This window comes from Ursus americanus, chromosome 24 (assembly GCF_024610735.1).
Source record: "Ursus americanus isolate L20-20 chromosome 24, mUrsAme1.1.p, whole genome shotgun sequence".
Classification (NCBI taxonomy): domain Eukaryota; kingdom Metazoa; phylum Chordata; class Mammalia; order Carnivora; family Ursidae; genus Ursus; species Ursus americanus.
The window spans coordinates 18,661,071-18,683,949 of NC_142150.1; the positions used below are offsets into that span (position 1 = coordinate 18,661,071).

Sequence of the window (22,879 nt, forward strand, 5' to 3'; positions counted from 1 at the left end):
ATAAATAAGTAAATCGAAAGAAAGAAAGAAAGAAAGAAAGAAAGAAAGAAAGAAAGAAAGAAAGAAAGAAGGAAAAAGAAAGAAAGAAAGAAAGAAAGAAAGAAAGAAAGAAAGAAAGAAAGAAAGAAAGAAAGAAAGAAAAAGAAATGTTATCTGGTTAGCTGTCTTAAAAAAAAGAACACTGGAAACAACTAAGTCTATTGGCAAGAACGTGTAGTATAATAAAGAGTACAGACTCTGGAGTCTACTGGGCAGACCTATCCCACCACTTACTAGTTATTTTAATGTAGGAAAGTTACTTCACCTTTTTCCTTGACTGTAAAATTGGGACAGTAATAGTTACTAGCATCATGAAATGACCATAAGGATAAACCAAGCAAATGCTGTGAAGTACATGGTACACTTAGTAAATATTAGTCATTACTAGTTATAGTTAATGTCTTCTTTACTGAGCAGGTTTTTTCATGTGCTTTCTTATTCGAAACCTTTTTAATGTAATTCTGTGGCTCTTCTCTCAAATCTTGGTTTTGAAGCAGATACTTTGGAAAGGATTTTAATCCTTTCAAATACCAGAATACCATTTCATACCTCCCCAAATTTCCTACATTAAGATTTAAGAAGTCTTAACATCAGGGGCGCCTGGGTGGCTCAGTCAGTTAAGCATCCGATTCTTGATCTCAGCTCAGGTCTTGATCTCAGGGTCGTGAGTTCAGGCCTGGCATTGGGGTCCCTGCTGGGTGTGGAGCCTACTTAAAAAAAAGAAAGAAGTCTTAACATTAAAGAGCAGCTACATTTCCAGTAGTTCAACATAGCAAGTTAGTACAGATAATTTAAATGATACCGTCACAGTGCCTTCATTTTCGTTGATCGCTTTTTCAGAACACCTTTTTTGTTATGTACCTTATGAATTTAAAACATGACTAAAGATGAATTTCTTAACATGTACAGTATGTTTTCTGAGCCTGTTAATTCTTTTAGGAAATTAAAGGAAAAATAATGAAGACATGTTATACAGGTACTTCATTTTTTTAAATCTGTGGTAGTACTGTGGTAATTAATGCTTATTTTATGCAAACTAGACTATATCTGTTAACGGACACATTACTGTCAGGAAAATATTACTTGTCTTAATTATCAGTAATGAAGCAGGGATAAGCTGCTCACTTAGATATAATATATCTAATGACCTTTTCAGTTAGAGGTTGTGATGAAAGGTATCAGTTTCACAAATTATGCTTCATTCAGCTTCTGGCCTTTGTGTAGATTAATGTTTTGTGGATGGGTTTTAAAGTCAGGCATAAATTCTGTTCGGTGTTTAAAATTGATTTAGTATCTTGCTTTTAGTACATCATTTTCTCGTTTATAAAGCCTCAATTTTATCTGCAAGCTTAAAAAAATAGGCTGTAGTAAATTTCGGACTACTTTGCTAACTGCCAGCCTTCTTTTAACCCTACCAAATAAAACAGTACACATATTTACAATTGTTTAAGCAAAGGACAAGTTTCTTTATTATTTCTAAATTTAGGACAGGAAGCACTATGTTTATAATGACAGTTTTGAACTAGGAATATATTTATAATACTATCTTTCCTAATGAGATTTCCTGAGATATAACACAACGCTGGTTCTTGTGATAGAATTTATGATATCCCTTAATCAGCCTCTTACTGAATAATAAATATCTTATCTCAGAGTATTGAAACATCATTCAGGAACTCATAGATTTAGCCTTGTATTCAGACCAATAGAAAAACTGCCCCATGTTTTATGTAATTAAGTAAGGATTTAAATTTTGTAGGTTGATGCAATGAAGCAATGCCACAAAAAGTGGTTTTCAGATTTTTAGGCTATGAAACTCTTTCTTTCTATGAAATCTTATCAGATTGTAAAGAAATCTTAAAAAATTGGAGCTGCTCTGCTTGAATAGAAAGGTATTCCTATAGTGACTTGAAGAAACACAGAACACTCAAAGAGCAGAGTTTTGATTCTATGATCCTGATGGTTCTATTCTTAACAGACCCCAAATACTAGGGCAGGAAAGAAGAGTACAGACCATCTTCTCAACCCCCTCATTCTAACAATGAGACACCTAAAATTTAAAGATAAAATGTAGCCAGTCTAAGTTCCTGTGGTCAATACAGTGCTATGTTGGAAAATCTGAAAACATTTGGGGCAGATGGGTGGCTCAGTTGGTTGAGCATCTGACTCTTTTTTTTTTTATTATTTTAATTTTTTTTATTATATTATGTTAGTCACCATACAGTACATCCCCGGTTTCCGATGTAAAGTTCGATGATTCATTAGTAGCGTATAACACCCAGTGCACCATGCAATACGTGCCCTCCTTACTACCCATCACCGGTCTATCCCATTCCCCCACCCCCCTCCCCTCTGAGGCCCTCAGTTTGTTTCTCATAGTTCATAGTCTCTCATGCTTCATTCCCCCTTCTGATTACCCCCCTTTCTTTATCCCTTTCTTCCCCTACCAATCTTCCTAGTTCTTATGTTCCATAGATGAGAGAAATCATATGGTAATTGTCTTTCTCTGCTTGACTTATTTCACTTAGCATTATCTCCTCCAGTGCCGTCCATGTTGCAGCAAATGTTGAGAACTCGTTCTTTCTGATAGCTGAGTAATATTCCATTGTATATATGGACCACAACTTCTTAATCCATTCATCTGTTGAAGGGCATCTCTGGTTCCTTCCACGATTTGGCTATTGTGAACAATGCTGCTATGAACATTGGGGTGCATATGGCTCTTCTCTTCACTACGTCTGTATCTTTGGGGTAAATACCCAGTAGTGCAATGGCTGGGTCATAGTGTAGCTCAATTTTTAACTTTTTAAGGGACCTCCACACTGTTTTCCAGAGTGGCTGTACCAACTTGCATTCCCACCAACAATGTAGGAGGGATCCCCTTTCTCCAAATCCTCTCCAGCAATTGTTGTTTCTTGCCTTGTCAATTTTTGCCATTCTTACTGGCATAAGGTGGTATCTTAGTGTGATTTTGATTTGAATTTCCCTGATGGCTAATGATTTTGAACATTTTTTCATGTGTCTGTTGACTATTTGTATGTCTACATGGGAAAAGTGTCTGTTCATATCTTCTGCCCCTTTTATGATTTATTTGTTTCTCACATATTGAGTTTGAGAAGTTCTTTGTAGATGTAGATCTTGGATACCAGTCTTTTATCTGTAGCATCATTTGCAAATATCTTCTCCCATTCCGTGGGCTGCCTCTTAGTTGTTTTGACTGTTTCCTTGGCTGTGCAGAAGCTTTTTATCTTGATGAAGTCCCACAAGTTCATTTTATCTTTTGTTTCTCTTGCCTTTGGAGATGTGTCATGAGAAAAGTTGCTGTGGCCGATGTCGTAGAGGTTGCTGCCTATGTTCTCCTCTAGGATTTTGATAGATTCCTGTCTCACATCAAGGTCTTTCGTCCCTTTGGAGTTTATTTTTGTGTATGGTGTGAGAGAGTGGTCAAGTTTCATTCTTTTGCATGTAGCTGTCCAATCGTCCCAGCACCATTTATTGAAGAGACTGTCTTTTTTCCACCGGATGTTTTTTCCTGCCTTATCAACGATTAGTTGCCCAAAGAGCCGAGGCTCCATTTCTGGGTTCTCTATTCTGTTCCATTGGTCTATGTGTCTGTTTTGTGCCAGTACCATGCTGTCTTTGTGATCACAGCTTTGTAGTACAGCTCGAAATCCGGCATTGTGATGCCCCCAGCTTTGTTTTTCCTTTTCAACAGTTCCTTGGCGATTCGGGGCCTTTTCTGGTTCCATACAAATTTAAGGACTATTTGTTCCAGTTCTTTGAAAAATGTCATTGGTATTTTGATCAGGATAGCACTGAAAGTGTAGATTGCTCTGGGTAGCATGGACATTTTAACTATGTTAATTCTTCCGATCCATGAGCATGGAATATTTTTCCATCTTTCTGTGTCTTCCTCAATGTCTTTCAAGAGTGATTTATAGTTTCTAGAATATAGATCCTTTACGTCTCTGGTTAAGTTAATTCCAAGATAATGTATGGTTTCTGGTGCTATTGTAAATGGGATGGATTCCCTAATTTCTCTTTCCTCGGTCTCATTATTCGTGTATAGAAATGCAACTGATTTCTGAGCATTGATTTTGTATCCCGCCACCTTACTGAATTGCTCTATAACTTCTAATAGTTTGGGAGTGGATTCTTTTGGGTTTTCCATATAGAGTATCATGTCATCTGCGAAGAGAAACAGTTTGACTTCTTCTTTGCCGATTTGAATACCTTTTATCCCTTTTTGTTGTCTGATTGCTGTTGCAAGGACTTCTAGTACTATGTTGAATAATAGTGGTGAGAGTGGGCATCCTTGTTGTGTTCCTGATCTTAAGGGAAAGGCTTCCAGCTTTTCCCCATTGAGAATGATATTTGCTGTAGGCTTTTCATAGATGGTTTTTATGAGATTGAGGAATGTACCCTCTATCCCCACACTCTGAAGGGTTTTAATCAGGAAAGGATGCTATATTTTGTCAAATGCTTTTTCTGCATCTATTGAAAGAATCATATGATTTTTGAATTTTTCTTTCTGGATGAAATCTAAGAAACCGATCGATTTGTGAATGTTGAACCACTCTTGCATCCCAGGGATGAATCCCACTTGGTCATGATGAATAATCCTTTTAATGTACTGTTGGATTCTATTAGCCAGGATCTTGTTGAGGATTTTGGCGTCCATATTCATTAGGGAAATTGGTCTGTAATTCTCCTTTCTGATGGGGTCTTTGCCTGGTTTGGGGATCAGGGTAATATTGGCCTCATAGAATGAGTTTGGTAGCTTTCCTTCTGTTTCTATTTTTTGAAATAGCTTTAGGAGAATAGGTATTATTTCTTCTTTGAATGTTTGGTAGAATTCCCCAGGAAAACCGTCCGGGCCTGGAGTTTTGTTATTTGGAAGGTTGTTTATCACTGACTCAATCTCTTCATAATTAATTGGCCTGTTTAAGAAATCAATTTCTTCCTGTTTCAATCTTGGTAGTTTATAGGTTTCCAGGAAGGCCTCCATCGCTTCCAGATTGCTTAATTTATTGGCATATACCTGTTGATAAAAGTTTCTAATAATCCTTCCAATTTCACTGGTGTTGGTTGTGACCTCCCCTTTTTCATTCATAATTTTATTAATTTGGGTCCTTTCTCTATTCTTTTGGAAAGGTCTTGCCAGCGGTTTGTCAATGTTATTGATTCTCTCAAAGAACCACCTTCTAGTTCTGTTGATCTGCTCTACTGTACTTCTGGTTTCTAATTCATTGATTTCTGCTCTAATCTTGGTCAACTGCTCCTCGTGCGTGGATTAGGTCTGTCCCTCTGTTGCTGTTCCAGCTTCTTGAGGTGAGAATATAAAAACTGCATTTTAGATTTTTCTATTCTTTTGAGTGAGGCTTGGATGGCTATGTATTTCCCCCTTAGGGCTGCCTTTGCAGTATCCCATAGGTTTTGGACTGTTGTGTTTTCATTCTTGTTGGTCTCCATAAATTGTTTAAATTGATTTTTGATTTCCTGGTTTATCGAGTCAATCCTAAGCAGGATGGTTCTTAGTCTCCACGTGTTTGAGTTTCTTCCAAATTTTTCCTTGTGGTTGAGCTCCAATTTCAAAGCGTTGTGGTCTGAGAATATGCAGGGGATACTTTCAGTCTTTTGGTATCGGTTGAGACCTGTTTTGTGTCCCAGAACGTTGTCTATTCTTGAGAATGTTCCCTGGGCATTAGAATAGAATGGGTATTCTTTGGTTCTGGGGTGTAGTGTTCTATATATCTCTATGAGGTCCAACTCGTCGAGTATGGCATTCAAAGCCCTTGTTTCTTTGTTGATTTTTTGCATGGGTGTTCTGTCTATTTCTGATAGTGGAGTGTTGAGGTCCCTTACTATTAACATATTTTTATCTATATGTCTCTTTATTCTGGTTAAGAGGGGCTTGTGTATCTTGCTGCTCCCCTGGTGGGGGCATATATATTTATAATTGTCATATCCACTTGTTGGATACATCCTTTAAGAATAATATAGTGCCCTTCTGTGTCTCTAACTATAGTCTTTAGTTTAAAATCCAATCTGTCTGATATGAGAATTGCTACCCCAGCTTTCTTTTGAGGTCCATTGGCATGAAAGATAGTATTCCATCCCTTTACTTTCAGTCTGAATGTATCTTTAGGTTCAAAATGAGTCTCTTGTAGACAGCAAATGGGTGGGTCATGTCTTTTTATCCAATCTGCAACCCTATGGCTTTTTATGGGAGCATTTAGGCCATTTACATTGAGACTGATTATTGAGAGATATGATTTTAATGATGCCATGTTGCCAGTACAGTCTTTGTTTCTATCGATTGTGACTTTCTGTTCTGTATCACTCTTGGGGCCTTTTTACCTTTATAGAACCCCCCTTAATATGTCCTGTAGGGCTAGTTTCATGGTTACAAAATTGGTCAATGACTGGCAATTCTGGAAGGTCTTTATTTCTCCATCAATTCTGAATGACAGCCTTGCTGGATAAAGGATCCTTGGCTGCATGTTCTTCTCTGAAAGAGCTTTAAAATGCGCCCCCCCCCAAACCCTTTCTCTCATTCCAGGTCTGTGTAGACAGGTCTTACATAATTCTGTTACCTTTGCCTTGGTACGTGAGAAATTTCTTTGCCCTGGCCACTTTCAATACTGTATCCTTGCATCTAATATTTGCGAAATGCACTATGACGTGATGTGGTGTAGGTTTGTCGTGGTTGAGCTTGGGAGGTGTCCTCTCTGCCTCTTGGACATGAATGTTTGTTTCCCTTGCTAGGTTAGGGAAGTTTTCAGCTACAATTTGCTCAAATATCTCTTCTAGACCTCTGTTTTTCTCCACCCCTTCGGGGATGCCGATGATTCTGACATTGGAACGTTTCATTGAGTCAGTAATCTCCCGTAACCTACATTCCTGAGCATGGATTTTTTTGAGTCCAGATTTTATTTTAGCTTTTTCTTCTACTAACCCATCCTCCAATTCGCTGATATGTTCTTCTGCCTCATTCACCCTGGCCGTCAGAGCCTCTAGTTTTGACTGCATTTGGCTCATAGAATTTTTAATTTCTGCCAAATTCGCTCTCTTTTCCGCCCTTAGAGATTCTATATTCTCATTAACATTTTCGTTAATACTTTTTCAAGTCTACACATCATCTTGACCATTGTTACTCTAAATTCCATTTCTGATAATTTGGTTATATCCGTATCCATTAGTTCTGTGGCAGAGGCCACAAACTCATTGTCTTTTCTTTGCTCAGGGGGACTTCTCCGTCTCGTCATTCTGATGGGGAGAGGTCGCGGGGTTGTCCAGAGCCCAAATTATTGACCGGGACCCAGGCCGTGCGCCCTTGTTTTATGGGGATCTTAGGGATGTGGGCTTCTTGATTTTTCAGTCTGCCTTCTGGGGGAGGGGCCTGTGGTGCTGATACTCAGGCAACCCTGTTTGGGTAGAGTCTCCGTGTCCCCTGCGAGGGGGAATGGGGGTGGGCACCCTGTGAGCCGGTATTTCCAGGCTTTTGTTCTCTGGCGGCTTTTCCTGGCGGTTTGCTGTGCCTCTTCTGAGAGTCAGAGCAGCAGTGGCCGAATCTCAGCCTCTGTCTCAGAACAGAGGGATCGCGGACCGTTCTCCACTGATGTTCTGGCCACTTTAACTCTGTTTCTGTTGGTGCTGCTCAACCCTGCAGCGTCCCGGGATGTGTGTCCCATACCCAGCGTCCCAGCCCTCACTTCCAGGGCCGGCGCGTCTCTGTCCTTTGTGTTTCTAACAAACACCGCCAGCTGCCAGCCGCCCCCGCGCTCCCCGGGAGCTCCCGGTCTCAGTCTGGTTCCAGTGAGCACACCGGAGCTCCATGAGAAGTCTGGTCGTGTGCGCTCCCCGGCTTACAGTCTCAGTCTGCTCTCTCGCGCGTGGCGGTCTGTGAGTCCGCCCGCTCCCCGTGCAAGTGGCTACCGCTTCCCGGCGCCCGAACGCTGCGGCTCCCTCCCCCTTCCATTTATCTTCCGATATCTGTGTGCGGTTTCACGGCTCCCCGCTTCGTACCTCAATACTCTGCACTGGAGATGTTCATTTGTAGAGATCCAGATGCATCTTCCTGTGTCTCAGGCTGATTTCGTGGATGTTCAGGCTGGTCTGGTACCTACCTATCCAGCTCGACTCAGGGGACCGGCTGAAAAAGGGGTCCCCTACTCCTCCGCCATCTTAACTCTCCTCCTAGCATCTGACTCTTGATCTCAGCTCAGGTTTTGATCTGAGGGTCATGAGTTCAAGCCCCACATGGAGCCTACTAAAAAAAAACTAAAAATAAAAATAGATAAAATCTTTAAAAATTATAGTACTTATAGTGATGGAATTTTTTCCTTACTCTCTGTTGCCTACTACCATTATAATGAATTTTGAAAACTCTTTAAAGAACAGTTTCCAAATTGACCTGATCTTGGCATTAAAAAAAAAAAAAAAACTGTTGGGCGCCTGGGTGGCACAGCGGTTAAGCGCCTGCCTTCGGCTCAGGGCGTGATCCCGGCGTTATGGGATCGAGCCCCACATCAGGCTCTTCAGCTATGAGCCTGCTTCTTCCTCTCCTGCTCGCCCTGCTTGTGTTCCCTCTCTCGCTGGCTGTCTCTATCTCTGTCAAATAAATAAATAAAATCTTTAAAAAAAAAAAAAAAACTGTAGATTTCCATTTTCAAGGACACAGTAAAGTGTCCTACCTGTCCCAAAACATTGACTGTTTATTTACCTCTTGCTCCATAGCTCTTTTTAGAATAGTGTAAATGATGGATGCTGATTCTCCACTCTGGCTTTGCCAAGGAGCAGGAGCAGGACTGGGTCAGCAAAACAGGAATTTTCCTGTGCTATACTTAAATTCTTTCAATTCCTCAAAGATGTATTCATGCACGGTGTTGCCTCGAATTGGAATTCTCCGTTTAACAGTTCCTCCACCCCCTACCATTGTCACCTTAACCAGCTTAACTTGTATTTATCCTTCAAGCTGTGGCTTAAATGTCACTGCCTCCTCTAGGCCTTCTCTGATTCATCCATACCAAGTCTGGATTGGGTACTACTCATTTGTGCTCTCACAGCATCCTGTACCGTCTCTATCATAGAAATTACCATGCTGCATTGCAGTTACTTCTGTCATCCCCTTCTACATGCTCACTTCCATAAATAGAGAGACCACAAATGTCTTGTTCATCGTTGAATCTCCAAAGCCTTGCAGAGTTTCTCACATGTGGCTAGTGCCCTATAGCTATTAGGGAAGGAAGGGAAGGACGAAGACTCCATTTCCTCAAAAGATGTAACGTGTTGAATGTAGTAAGTCTGAAACTGGTTTCTTGTTGAGGAAGAGCCACTGACTTCCTATGTGACCTTGGAAGAGTTATCTACCCGTAAGCTTTTTGTTTCCCTTTCCAGTAGGATGATAATACCTCCTGTGCCTAGTTTTTGTATTCCTCCTGCAGAAGTGAACGTTTTCTGTGTATGAGCTTTCTTCTCAGTTTCTGAAGTATAATGGAGGAGAAAGTCATGTTTTCCCTAAGATTTCAGATTAAGGAGACTTCTCTTGGAAAATGATTTCTTAAAAATCATCTTACTTTTTCCCCAAGTCCCAAGAAATTGAATAATGGGCCACCTTCTTCATTTACAAATAAGCCCATGGACTTTTAATGGTGATGACATTCTTTAAATGAAGTATTTGTAGTTATTCTTGAGAACGTTAGGATTTTATTTCTTTGTTTTAGCCCTGAGAAATGGTACTTACACAATTCATAATTTAACACATGTACTAGCTAGTCATGATGGAATTATTGTCTACACTGTAAAATATCTAAACTTGTTTCAGTCAAAATGAGTAATTTAAATACACCTAATCAGGGTCTCATTAAAAGCAGTACCACCCTTCCAATTATTAATTATATTTTTTTTGTACTGGCAAGAGCAGTTGATAAAGTGACTAGGTACAAGTGATAGGAGAAGAAGTAAGAGAATTATTCCACTCATTTCTTTTTTTTTTTCAGAAAGTTCAGAAAGGAGAAGTTAACTTCAAGAAAAAGACCCCTTGAACTTGAGTATGATCCTACTACATATCAGGGAAAATAAATTGTTTAAGGACTTTTAGGAGAAAATAATGCATGAGCATAGCCAGAACAGCAGTTTATATTTAACAGAACTAAATGGTCACATTTTCAAGTAAAGTACGCCTTGGCATTTGAACAGCTGTTATATCTAAATCAGATTTGAATACTGTTGTTTAACCTTCCCAGCTGTAGCGGGGGTGGTTTGTTAGTCTAATTCAGTATAAAATATGCATAGTATACTTAAATTTGAAACTTTAAACACACATTTGTATTAAAAATGATAAATTTTAGTCATATAAGCCTATTTTAGATAAACCCATTATCTTTCTGTGAGTTATTTATTGTTCTCAACTATATTGTATGAGCAGATTTTAAACAATTAAAACTCTTTCCATGTAATTTATGGGGTTTTTCATTTGTTTCTTTACTTTTGTGTTGAGAATGAACAAAAAACATATACATTTCTATACATATAATTGCATTGGTGTAATCATAGAAAAGTCTGAATTATATTTTTTCCTATATTTTTTGCTAACTGGTTCTCTGACCACAACTAAATTTTCTACTAACACAGTCATGGAAATGGAATGAGGACGAGGTGGTTGCTATAGGACAGCAAAATAAAAGACCAGTAGTGGAGCACCTGAGTGGCTCAGTTGGTTAAGCGTCTGCCTTCGGCTTGAGTCATGATCCCAGGGTCCTGGGATCAAGTCCTACATCGGGCTCCCTACTCAGCGGGGAGTCTGCTTCTTCCTCTCCCTCTGCTGCTCCCCCTGCTTGTGTGCCTTCTCTCTCTCTCTCATATAAATAAATAAAAATAAAATATTTTTTAAAAAATAAAAATAAAATAAAAGAACAGTAGTTCTTGATCTTACAGGAGAGGCTAAAAACGGTTAAGATCAAAATACATATAACCGTGTAACAGATGAACATAGTGAATAAAATTTTTTCATAGAGCCCTACTACACTAGAAAATACTGCTTGATGTTTGAAAAAGGTAATTTTGGAATAAACAAATGCTCATGGGTATACTTCACAGTTGCGTGTACACACACATACAGATACATATAGAAATAGTTTTAGATGTATCTGTACGTGTATGTATGTGTCTTTATGTCTTATATACATAGATATATTATCTAGCTTTGCCTCCTGGAAAGCTTAGAAACAATAAGAACTGAAGGAACACCACAAGGACCCAGATATCAGTTGCTAAATATCTTCCCTCGCTAATTAAAAAAAAGATGAGAAGGGCAAAATAGCTAATTCTAGGGGTGGGACACAGAAAATGTAATATGAGACTAGAATTTTTTGCCAAAAAGTAGGAAGGTACTCAAAGAATGATGGGAACATGAGAAAAGGCACAGGAAGCACTTTGAAGAAGACCCTTCTAGCCAAATCCTGGAAATTTTAGTTTCAAAGTAAATAATAGAAGAAATCCATTGAGTAAAATGGAAATCCATGAGTCCATAGATAGATAGATAGGTAGATAGATAGATAGATAGATAGATAGATAGATAGAGGAAAAGAGAAGCCTCTTCTTTATAGTAGAATACCAACTAGCAAACATCAATGGAATGATGAAGTAGAAAATTACCATTTGACATTGTTGTGTCCACTTTAGATGGGAGTTATGAATGGAGACCAGTGGGGTTTATGAGGAACAGGATACTGACAGAATCTGAGAATATTTCCCTTACAAACTACTAATCAGTTACAAAGGAAAGAATGTTGACTTTTATAGTGGAAAACCTGATGAGCAACATGACAGGTGACCATCGCAAGTGGGTTGACATCACACGTGGCACATCATCTAGATGGGAAGCACAAGAGAGCAGAGTATCATATTATTGGTATCCCTGCCCAAAAAGCATGATCGGGAGGAAAAAGAAGATAGACCCACGTTTGTATTTAGCCTACAGAAAAAAAGTCACGTATTCTTGAAAAACCGTCAACATGAAAGGCAAGGAGAGACTGAGAAGAGAACGGATGTCCTGATATTGCTAGGGCAATTGACATAAGTGTGAATGGGGTCTGTGGATTGATGCTAGTGTTGTATCAGTGCCTATTTCCAGACTTGAAGGATTGTATGAGGATTACGTAAGAGAATGTCCTTGCTTTGGGAAATACACACCAGAGTATTAGGGATGGTAGGAATCATACATGCCGGTTGTTCTTAAATTGTTCAGGAAAAGGCTAATCATGGGTATATAGATATATTTGGAGAAGTATACCTATATTTATTTTTTTGAAGTATACCTATATTTAAAGAAAGATGAAGCAAATGTTGTGAATTGTTAAAAATTAGGGGATCTAGGTATGAGGTATATGAGAATTTTGTTCTATTCTTGCATACTTTTCTATGTTTGAAAATGTTTCAACAGGTTATCCTAACGTGCTTGTTTAAAAGGTAATATAATAGGGGCACCTCGGTGGCTCAGTCGTTAAGCGTCTGCCTTTGGCTCCGGGCATGATCCCAGGGTCCTGGGATTGAGCCCCGCATCCAGCTCCCTGCTCTGCAGGGAGCCTGCTTCTTCCTCTCCCATTCCCCCTGCTTGTGTTCCCTCTCTCGCTGGCTGTCTCTCTCTCTCTCTCTGTCAAATAAATAAATAATCTTTTTAAAAAGGCAATATAATAAATACCTCTATCAAATACATTAATAATTCTAGAGTAAAACTTACGAGTACTTACACAAGGCAGATTAATAAAAACTATAGATAGCTTTCTGCTAATTCAGGCTTTGCCAGCAAATCAGTTAAGGTATTCACAGTATTTTAGATTTGTGAATTGAAGATAAAGATTGCGGATCTTTGTAAGGTATCTAGGCCCAGATAAATAAGTTTTCCTATCTCACAGAATGTGGTAGAACCAAGTCCAGAACCAAAGGCTCCTGATTCACAATCCAGTAGTCCCTGCATGACAGATGAGTGAAACAAGATAGAGACATTTGCGTTCAAATTCTGACCTTTGGGAATTCATTCAGGGAAGTGTTAGATTTACAAAATGCCCCTTAGAGCTACATTATTAGTTTCACCTAGAGGGCATGTTCCATGTTGCAATTTTCAACTGCATCCCAAAGAAGTATAGAAAAGCTTCTTCTTTTCCTCCGTTATTCCCAATAGGGTGATATAAATGTAGGAATGAGTAGATTTTTTCCTAGCTCTCTTACCCTGTAAGATTTTCTTCCTCTCTACAGGATTATAGCACAGACTTGGGCTTCTTCAATCACTACTGTTTTCTGATTCTGATTTGCCAATCACTTGAATAAAACCTAATTGTGTTGAAGAATAATAACGTAATATCCTGTTAGTTTCAGGTGTACATTATAGTAATTCATTGTTTTTATACGTTATGAAATGATTCCCTATGATTAGTCTAATTACCATCTGTCACCATACAAAGCTATTACAATATATTGACTATATTCCCTATGCTGTACATACATCCCCATGCCCAATATGTTTATTTAAAGTTTTAAATAGCCATTGACTTGAACTGTTCTGTTAAAAAAAAAAAAAAAAAAAGGTCTTCCCTTGATCATGTATCTCATCGTACTATTTTGGATAGTTAATACTTTTGTACTCAAGCATTTCCTTTTCCTCTTATTAGTATCCTTGTCTTACCAGGAAAAGAAAATATTCTTGGATATTTTCAGTTATATAGCCAGTATGGATAAGTCCATTTTGAGGATTGAATGTTATTATTTAAACTGTCACAATTGCTTAAGTAGGTTTTCACTAAGCTTCTTCTATCTCTTAATATTTTTATTCTTTAAATCCTTTTAAAAGATTTTTTTTTTAAGATTTTATTTATTTATTTGACAGAGAGAGACAGCCAGCGAGAGAGGGAACACAAGCAGGGGTAGTGGGAGAGGAAGAAGCAGGCTCCCAGCAGAGGAGCCTGATGTGGGGCTCAATCCCATAACGCCGGGATCACGCCCTGAACTGAAGGCAGATGCTTAACGACTGCGCTGCCCAGGCGCCCCTCTTTTAAAAGATTTTCTGGAAATAACTAAGAATTGTTACAGTTTTGTTACATAAGTATCTACATGCTTAAAATAACATTGTTTATGAGTAAAATTATGCCACTGCCTAAATTAACTTCTAATGTCTTTCAACTTATCTTGGGACACAGATATTCAATGTCTTATTTTGTTTTTTTAAGATTTTTTTATTTATGAGAGAGAGAAAGAGTGCATGCCAGCGAGAGCACAAGCAGAGGGGAGAGTCAGAGGCAGAAGCAGACTCCCCACTAAGAAGGGAGCCGGATGCCTATGCAGGGCTTGATCCCAGGATCCTGGGATCATGACCTGAGCCAAAGGCAGACACTTAACCAACTGAGCCACCCAGGTGCCCCACAATATCCTATTTTAAATGTGTGTCCAAAACTATGTCCTCAACATAATTTCTTAAATAGCTGTGTTTCTGGGTTTCTGAAACTGCTTTTTTCCTCTCTTATTCCTACATCTTGATAGCCAGGTCAGTTATTATTATTTTTTTTAGATTTATTTATTTATTTGATTGGGGAGAGGAAGGGTAGAGGGAGATGGTGAGAGAATCTCAAGCAGACTCCCTGCTGAGTGCAGAGCCCAACACATGGTAACCTGAGCCGAAATCAAGAGTCGGACATTGAACCAACTGAGACACCCAGGTGCCCCCAGGTCAGTTATTTCTTTTCCTGTGCTTTCAGTTTACTAATTTAATAGCTATATAAATTTAAGGGTTTTGTAGATTCTGAATATGCACATTTTTAATCTATTATTCTAAATGGAGCCTTGATAATTCTTATTATACATACCTCTAATTTTTATATATTATGCCCTTAGATTGAATATCAACCATTAATACAATAGGGAGCAAGTAATATATTGATGAATTATATTTCTGTCCATCCTTCTAAATCTACTTTATTTAGTAAATAAAATTATACTTGCATTTCCCAACTTTTTAGTCTCCTATAATTGCATAACAGGTGCTTGAGGTTATAATATACATGTTAAGACAGAGTGCTTTGAACACTAACATTCTGAGATTTTATTTAAATAATTAGGCTTGAATTAAAAACATATAGGAGAAGAGAGGAATGGCAATTTATTGCTTACTGTATATGGAATTTTAGTTTGGGATGATGAGAAAGTTCTGGAGATACGTAGTAGTACAAATATGGGAATATACTTAATGACACTGAAATATACATTTAAAATGATTAAATGATAAATTTTATGTTACATATATTTTATCAGTATATATATTTAAAATATCATTCATAGTTTTTCATCTGTAGGTGTTTATTCCTTGTCATGGACATTTGGTAGCATTTAGCCTTTAACCATAAAATACACTATTTATTCACTTAATATATGTTACATTTTTATATTATGTTAGGTGTACATTCTGGATGTAAAAAATTAATGAAAGGTATTTTTTAAATTGACTCCACCATATTTTTTAGCTATGTGATCTTAATTAAGGTACTCAACCCCCCCAAACTTCAGTTTTCTTATGTATAAAATAAGGATAATAATACCTATTCAAAAGGTCATTACAAGGAGTAGTTAATATAATATTCATTGGGAAAATGAATGTTATTCATATAAAGCACTTAGCACACAGTGAAATGCATAGAAAGCACTCAACAAATTATATTTGCTAGCACTTTTTATTAAACATTTCAGGGGCACCTGGCTGGCTCAGGCAGAGGAGCATACATAACTCTTGATCTCAGGGTAGTGAGTTCGAGCCCCACATCAGGTGTAGAGATTACTAAAAGAATAGTAATAATAAACTTTAAAAAAAATCGCAGATATTTTTGCATCCGTTGCTTGCAATTCTTATTTGTCTTTGGGGCTGCATATATGGGTTACATCTTATAGTTACTGCCTGCAATCTCTTTGTTCACTTGACTTGCTAAACATGACACACACAAAGGATCCTCTGACCCTATGTTTGGTATCTTAGGGTCTCTTAGCTTTCCGGGTATTGCCCCAGGGGCTTAGTCAACAAGCCTACTAAACGAGGGGAACAGAGAACGAAGACAGGCATACAGCATGCTGGTATTTCTGTGAAGCAACCCTCATTGCGAGCTATCCCCAAAGAGCTAGAAACAGCTCAAACACCTTTCAGATTTAGGTAGCCTCTTTATTCATTTATCGTATGGGACTTAGTTTTAAACAATTACTGTTGATCAAAAAGGTTAACCTGTGTTTTTCCAAGTATTAACATAATTTATAGACTTAAAACCTGCTTCATTTATGAGAGGATTTGAGGCAGAGATCTAATTGCTGTTATCACATTACTGAAATGCAAAATAACTAGACAAAAAGGAACCTCAGACGTTTGTCTCCTCAGTCTCTTTTCTCTAGGCACCTTGTGCCTTGTCTGTAGGTATCCAGCTGTCCTAGAGCAAGCCTGTGGTTTCTCGGGTAGCAGTCTGTGCGACTAATTCACGTCATATTTTCTAAGGAAACCAAAGTATTCTCAAATGGAAAAAGAAGTATTAGGACAGTTGTTTTTTTCTTTTAGTTAATATGTCTTCTCTGAAAATAATTCTCAAATTGTTTGAAACTGAAAGCCCAGAACATGGAGGGAAGTGGAAATAACATGAAAGAGCTAAATATGCCAACTCTCATGTATTTGCCCCAAAACTTAAAATTTAAAAATATTGTATGCACTCACATATTCTGCAGTCTAACTCCAGCTAGAGCACACTTCTGAAATCTGATAGGAACAATATTGTAAGGTTTAATTATATTTTTATGGCCTATGCCATCTGTGCATTTGTTCTGCTTATAATATTAATAGAGTATTCAAAAAAATAATACATTTAGTTTGCAATGCAATCATCTCATCATAAATGCATCAAAGCAAATTATCTCTTATTTCGGATCCTGTTCTTATATGGAGGATTTGTATTTGTTTGAAAACAGAAAAACTTCTCAGCTACTGAAAACCGTGTGTGGTTGATTCAAACAAAAGACACAAAACTAGGGGTTTTGTTACTTAAAACAAATTCTAATTTAGATGAAAGAAAACACTATAATTTAATATACAGTAGTATATGACTTAAAGATTATTTATTGATATCTAACAATTAAGACTTTTGAAGTCACCATGTGAATGTACCTATATTTAATTGCTTTATTGTTAGGAACTTCATATTGAAGCAAACAGGTAGATTTAAGAACTGTTACTGTACTAACTTGAAACATGCAGGTGCAAAATCTTTCTACTTGACATTTTAATAATTTCTCCAAAAAATATTACAAAGGTTAAAATTTTTCTGCAACTAGAGTCTAGTTATTATATATCTTAATAAATGATAATGATGGTTATATCTTATTTTTAAAATTCTTTGGATGAAAAAACAGGCCACCATTATCACAACATCTGTTGATTTCTCTAGAAGCAAGAAATGTGTATTAAATCAATTTTTGTGATGCTTAAACATCACAATGTTTGACATTCTACATGTTAAATTTTCAGAATGATGTATTTTATACATAACACTACATAATATTTAGCACCACATATAAGTTCATATATGAATTATATAATTCCATATACATAACTATATGAAGTAAATCTTACAATTCATATTAGTAGGAATGCTTTCTAATATCCTTGATATTCAACTAAAGATTATCAACTTGTCAAGGACTTTATTTTACCAGGTATAGTCTATTGAAAAATTTTTTTAGGGTTGCCTGGGTGGCTCAGTTGGTTAAGCATCTGGCTCTTGATTCCAGCTCAGGTCATGATCTCAGGGTCATAAAATTGAGCCCCACATTGGTCTTTATGCTCAGCGGGGAGTCTGCTTGAGATTCTCTCCACCTCCCTCTCCCTTCACCATTCCCCCTGCTTACACTCTGTCTCTCTAAGATAAATAAATAAATCTTTTTTTAAAAAAATAAAAATAATTTTCTTTTCTTTATTAAGTAAACTCTACCCCCAACATGGGCTTGAACTCATGACCCTGAGATCAAGAGTCACATTCTGTACTGACTGAGCCAGCCAGGGGTCCCATATTGAAAATAAATTTTTATATACAACAAGTAGTGAATCATCTTTGTGTGTTGTGAGTGTGGAAAATGTAATGGATTCACATATCAGGACCACTCTTTACCTATTCTGTAACAATATATTAATTTTATAATGTCTTCTGTGACTCACATATGTTCATATAATTCCAGGGTAAGAATTGATCAATTCTACTTTAAGAGTTGATGCTTTCTTTTTTCTTTAAAATATGCAGGTAATACTTGACTAATTCTATACTAGTCTCTTATTGCTGCTGTATCAAATTAGCACAAATTTAGTGACTTAAAATAACCCAAATTTATTCTGTTATAGTTCTGGAGATCAGAAGTCCCAAATCAGTCTCACGGGACTAAAATCAAGGTGTCAGTAAGGCTAATTCATTCTGAAGGCTCTCAGAGAGAATCCATTTCTTGCCTTTTCCAGTTCTAGAGGCTGCCAACATTCCTTTGCTTTTGGCCACATTACCCTAGCCTCTGCTTCCATCATCATGTCACGTTTCCTCTGACTTTGACCCTCCTGCCTTTCTCTTGTTAAGGATTCTTGTGATTACTTTGGTCTTAGGACAATCTCTCTATCTCAGCGTCCTTAACTTAATCACACCTGAAAAGTGCCTTTTGCCAACATCACATCTTCCCAGGTTCCAGGGCTTAAAGGCATAGACATCTTTGGGGGCATACAGGGGTATTATACAGCCTACCACACATCTTTTTATTTTTTAGTTTTAATTCCTTCAAGTGGTATTGTTCTCTTCTGCCACAAGGCCTTTGTACCAGCTTTTGAGTCTTCCTGAAATACCTTTTTCATTTTCCCCTACCTACATAATTCATTCTACAACCCCCAAAGTAATTTATCCCGCACAGGGAAACCTTTTACAACCTCTCTGACTAAATAAAATTTCTTCTCTTGTATACCCTCAAAGTACTTCTTCATAGCACTTATCAGTTTATTGTTTTTATGTTTACTGGTGTGATTCTTGGATTGACATTTTTACCACTTTACCCTGTACTCTGTAAGTACAAGTTCCATAAATTTATCATTGTTTTTTCCCCTACTTTTCTATTCCCATTGCCTATTCAGTAAATATTTCTGAAAGGAGTGAATAGTCTTTGCACATTTCATGTGAGGTGTATTCCTAGATATTTTCTGAGGCTTTTTCTCCTAGCAGTTGTGAATGAGATCCTTTTTTCTGTTTCATTACATTTTTGTATTAATGCAAATGTTGATCTTATATCCAGCCACTTTACTGATTTTATTTAAAGATTTTATTTATTTGACAGAGAGACAGCCAGCGAGAGGGGGAACACAAGCAGGCGGAGTAGGAGAGGGAGAAGCAGGCTCCCAGTGGAGGAGCCTGATGTGGGGCTCGATCCCAGAATGCCAGGATCACACCCTGAGCCGAAGGCAGACGCTTAACGACTGAGCCTCACAGGCGCCCCTGATAATTATACATTTGATTTCCTTTTGTTGTCTAATTGCATTGTTCAGGACTTGCAGTATAATGTCAAATATATTGGTGAAATTGGCTATCGGCTTTTGTTCCTAATATCGATGTGATTTATTGTTTTGTGTTACCATTAAAAAAATTTGCTTTATGTATTTGTAGGTCTTGTTTTTCAGTTATAAGACGTTTCCTTCTATTTTCTAGTTTATGAAATGTTTTTGAGTATTTCTTCTTATTATTCTTCTTCAGTCTTTTAACATAATAGTAAATTCCCATTTTTATATTCTTTATATCGTTTCCTCCTTGCCATTCTCTTTCTTCTCTTCTTTTGTAATGCCTGTTAAACAGATGTTGAAGTTTCTAGATCTAGTGTCCATAACTTTTCCCTAATATTAACTTTTGTCTAATAATTTTCTTCCCTTTTTGACTTATATTCTGGGAGAATCCCTTTAGTCTGTCTTCCAACTCACTAATTCCTCAGTTGTGTTCGTTATGTTCATCAATTGAACTTTTCTTTTTGACAGTCATATTCTTATTTTCTGTTTTCAAATTGGTTGCTTTCTTAACTTCCTCTCTTACCCATTTGAGGATATTAATTCTGTTGTAAAGTCTTCTTCTGCAGCTTCATTAACTATTTCATAAGGTCTAAGTTCTTTTTGTTGGATAGCCATGAGTACTTAAGTGTTTCAATGTTGAGTGATTCTTGGTTAGGCTCTTTGTATTTGAGATGGATACAGATCACGTATGGGTTTTGGTTTTTGTTTTTACTGTTTCCTATTTTAATCTGTTTCTGGCATAACAGAGGATGGATAGGATGTGCTCCCAGGTTGAGAATGCCAATAGTTGTCTTCTGGGAATAGGCTTCCTTATGGCTTGGGAATTCAGTAACTACCTGCGGGTCACTGTCTGAGTTCTTGAATTATATTTTTAAAGAATTTCTATCCGTAATACAGAATAGTAAACCTATAACTCCATGTTTTATTCCTACATTTTCTTTGTTTTTATTAATCTGTTTGTTTTCTGATTTCTCATTTATTCATCTTAAAAGTTTCTGGACTACTTCCTTTTCCATTCATTAAGCTTACTGTTATCCTCTACGCAGTTTCTTTCTTTCTTCTTGAAATGCAACAAAGCCATTAAAGAGTTCTATCTTATCTCAGATGTTTTCTATTTATAAGCCTATGGAATGTAATTCTGATGTTTAAATTTAGATTTTAAAGTTTTAGCAGGATGTTATTCATGGCATAATTTGAAAGCCAGTTTTCCATTAACTACAAGTATATTGTCCACATTTCAGATTATCAAAGATTTCAAGTTTTTATTGACAATGTCACATTATTTACTTAACTAAGGATTTTTTCATTTAAATATTATATGAGGTATCTAAAATAGTCAAACTCATAGAAGCAGAGAATAGAATGGTGGTTGCCAGGGGCTGAGGGAAGGGGGGAAATGGAGAATTGTTGTTCAATGGGCATAAAATTCATGTTATGCAATATGAGTAAGTTCTAGAAATCTGCTCTGCAACATACTACCTATAGTTAACAATACTGTATTGTATACTTTAAAATATAAAAGAGGAGGGGCGCCTGGGTGGCTCAGTCAGTTAAGCATCTGACTCTTGGTTTTAGCTCAGGTCATCATCTCATGGGTTGTAAGATCGAGCCCTGTGTTGGGCTCCACACTCAGCTGGAAGTCTGCTTGAAAATTCTCTCTCTCTACCCCTACCCCCCTTCAATCAATCAATCTTTAAAAATAATAATGAAATAATATATAAAAGAGGATAGATCTCATATTAAATGTTCTTACCAAAAATAGACCAAAACTCCACTACAAAGGAAACAAGGAAACTTTTTTAAGTGGAAGATATATTTAAATGCTTTGATTATGGCAATGTTATAATGGGTTTATGTGTATGTCCAAAATCATCTAGATGTAAACATTAAATGAGTACGATTTTTTGTGTATCAGTTATACCTCGATAAAGCTAAATAATCTTTACTATAATCTTGCCAGATCTAGAAGAGAAGTTACCAGTTAGTTCCAGAAAAGGTGAGAGCCAACATATTTATAAACTGGTACTTTTTTAAGCTCTAGTACTCGTACATCAGTACAAATGCCCTAAGAGATGACGCTGTTTTTTTCCAGCAATGAGAAAGAAGATTTAAGCAGTAGAGTCACAAAGCTAGTTCACTTCTAGCTTCTTCCTAAGAAAAGCACAATAAAAATGCTGAAGCTCATTATGCATCACATACACTCCTTTCATTTAAGCTGCTCTTTTAGATTACCTGTGCCTCGGGTCTCCACTTGTTAGTATAACTAATCTAGTAAGTGTGCAAGGAAAGGTGTTATTGGCATTCACAGTTGTGAAATAAAAATGTAACATTTGAAATAAAAATGTAACATTTCCCCATTTTTATCTTATATATGCAGTTAAAATATGGACTTTCTTTGGCAGCCCATCCTTTTGGTCTTTAAAATACTTGAAACCTAATTCCAACTTTGTGAACGGGAGGTCCTTAGTTAATCGCTTTTATTAAATTGTTTACTATGTAACAATTCTCTGATCTGTACATCTTATCATTGAATATTTTCAATATTTGAGTCAAAACTGTTTGAGTGAAAGAATATAAGCTCAAAATAGGCAATTGCTGGTGTGGGGCTCATTTCAAAACCAAATGCCCTGAGTAGGAAAACATCATACATACAACAACTTGGTGCCAGTTGGAAACAAGATGTTGAGAAGCCATGGTAGAAACTAGAGTTGAAATACCTTTACCCAGAATTTTCAGTCCAAGGGTCTCTGTCTCCAAGAAAAGTCTTTGGAGGCCAATTAAGTTCATGCAGGAACAGGAAAGCTGCCTCCAGGGAAGTGTAACGCCTAGTGAAAGGGCCAAGTCGGTGTTAAGTACCTGACCTGTGCAAAGGACTGATGCTGAAAGCCACTAAATATGATCCCTGTCTCCAAGAAGGAGTTTATCGTGGTAGTTAATTAACTGCACTTTGGCGTTTGCAGACAACGTGGATTTTAGTTCCAGTTCTGCCACTTAGTAATTGTCCAACTTTAAGCAAGTATCTCAGTCTAATTCTAAGCCTCCTTTTCCTCATCTTGAGTAAAATGAGATAATAACAAAAATACCTACCGAGTTTTAAGAATTAAATGATAAAATATATGTGAGTTGCCCAAAACAGTTACTGGTGACTCTTAAACACTCAATTTATATTAGCCACAAAAATGTGTCCTTGTTACTGCAGTCTTGTTTAGGAAACAAGTCCTATACCCAGGTTAGTCAAATACCAAT

The 22,879-nt window shown here is 37.2% G+C and overlaps 1 protein-coding gene across 3 annotated transcripts in view; it reads left to right on the forward strand.

Moving 5' to 3' along the window:
• ELP4 (elongator acetyltransferase complex subunit 4) overlaps positions 1–22,879 on the forward strand; it is a 240,061-nt gene that overhangs the window by 154,463 nt on the left and 62,719 nt on the right. Inside the window, exon 10 of one of the 3 annotated variants that reach the window (XM_087855385.1) lies at positions 10,041–10,460. The exons of the other annotated variants lie outside the window; for them this stretch is intronic. Coding sequence (XP_087711511.1) covers positions 10,041–10,085 — 45 coding nt within the window. The 3' untranslated portion in view covers positions 10,086–10,460. Of the gene's footprint in view, positions 1–10,040; positions 10,461–22,879 lie in introns of those variants that run through there. 3 annotated transcript variants of the gene reach the window in all.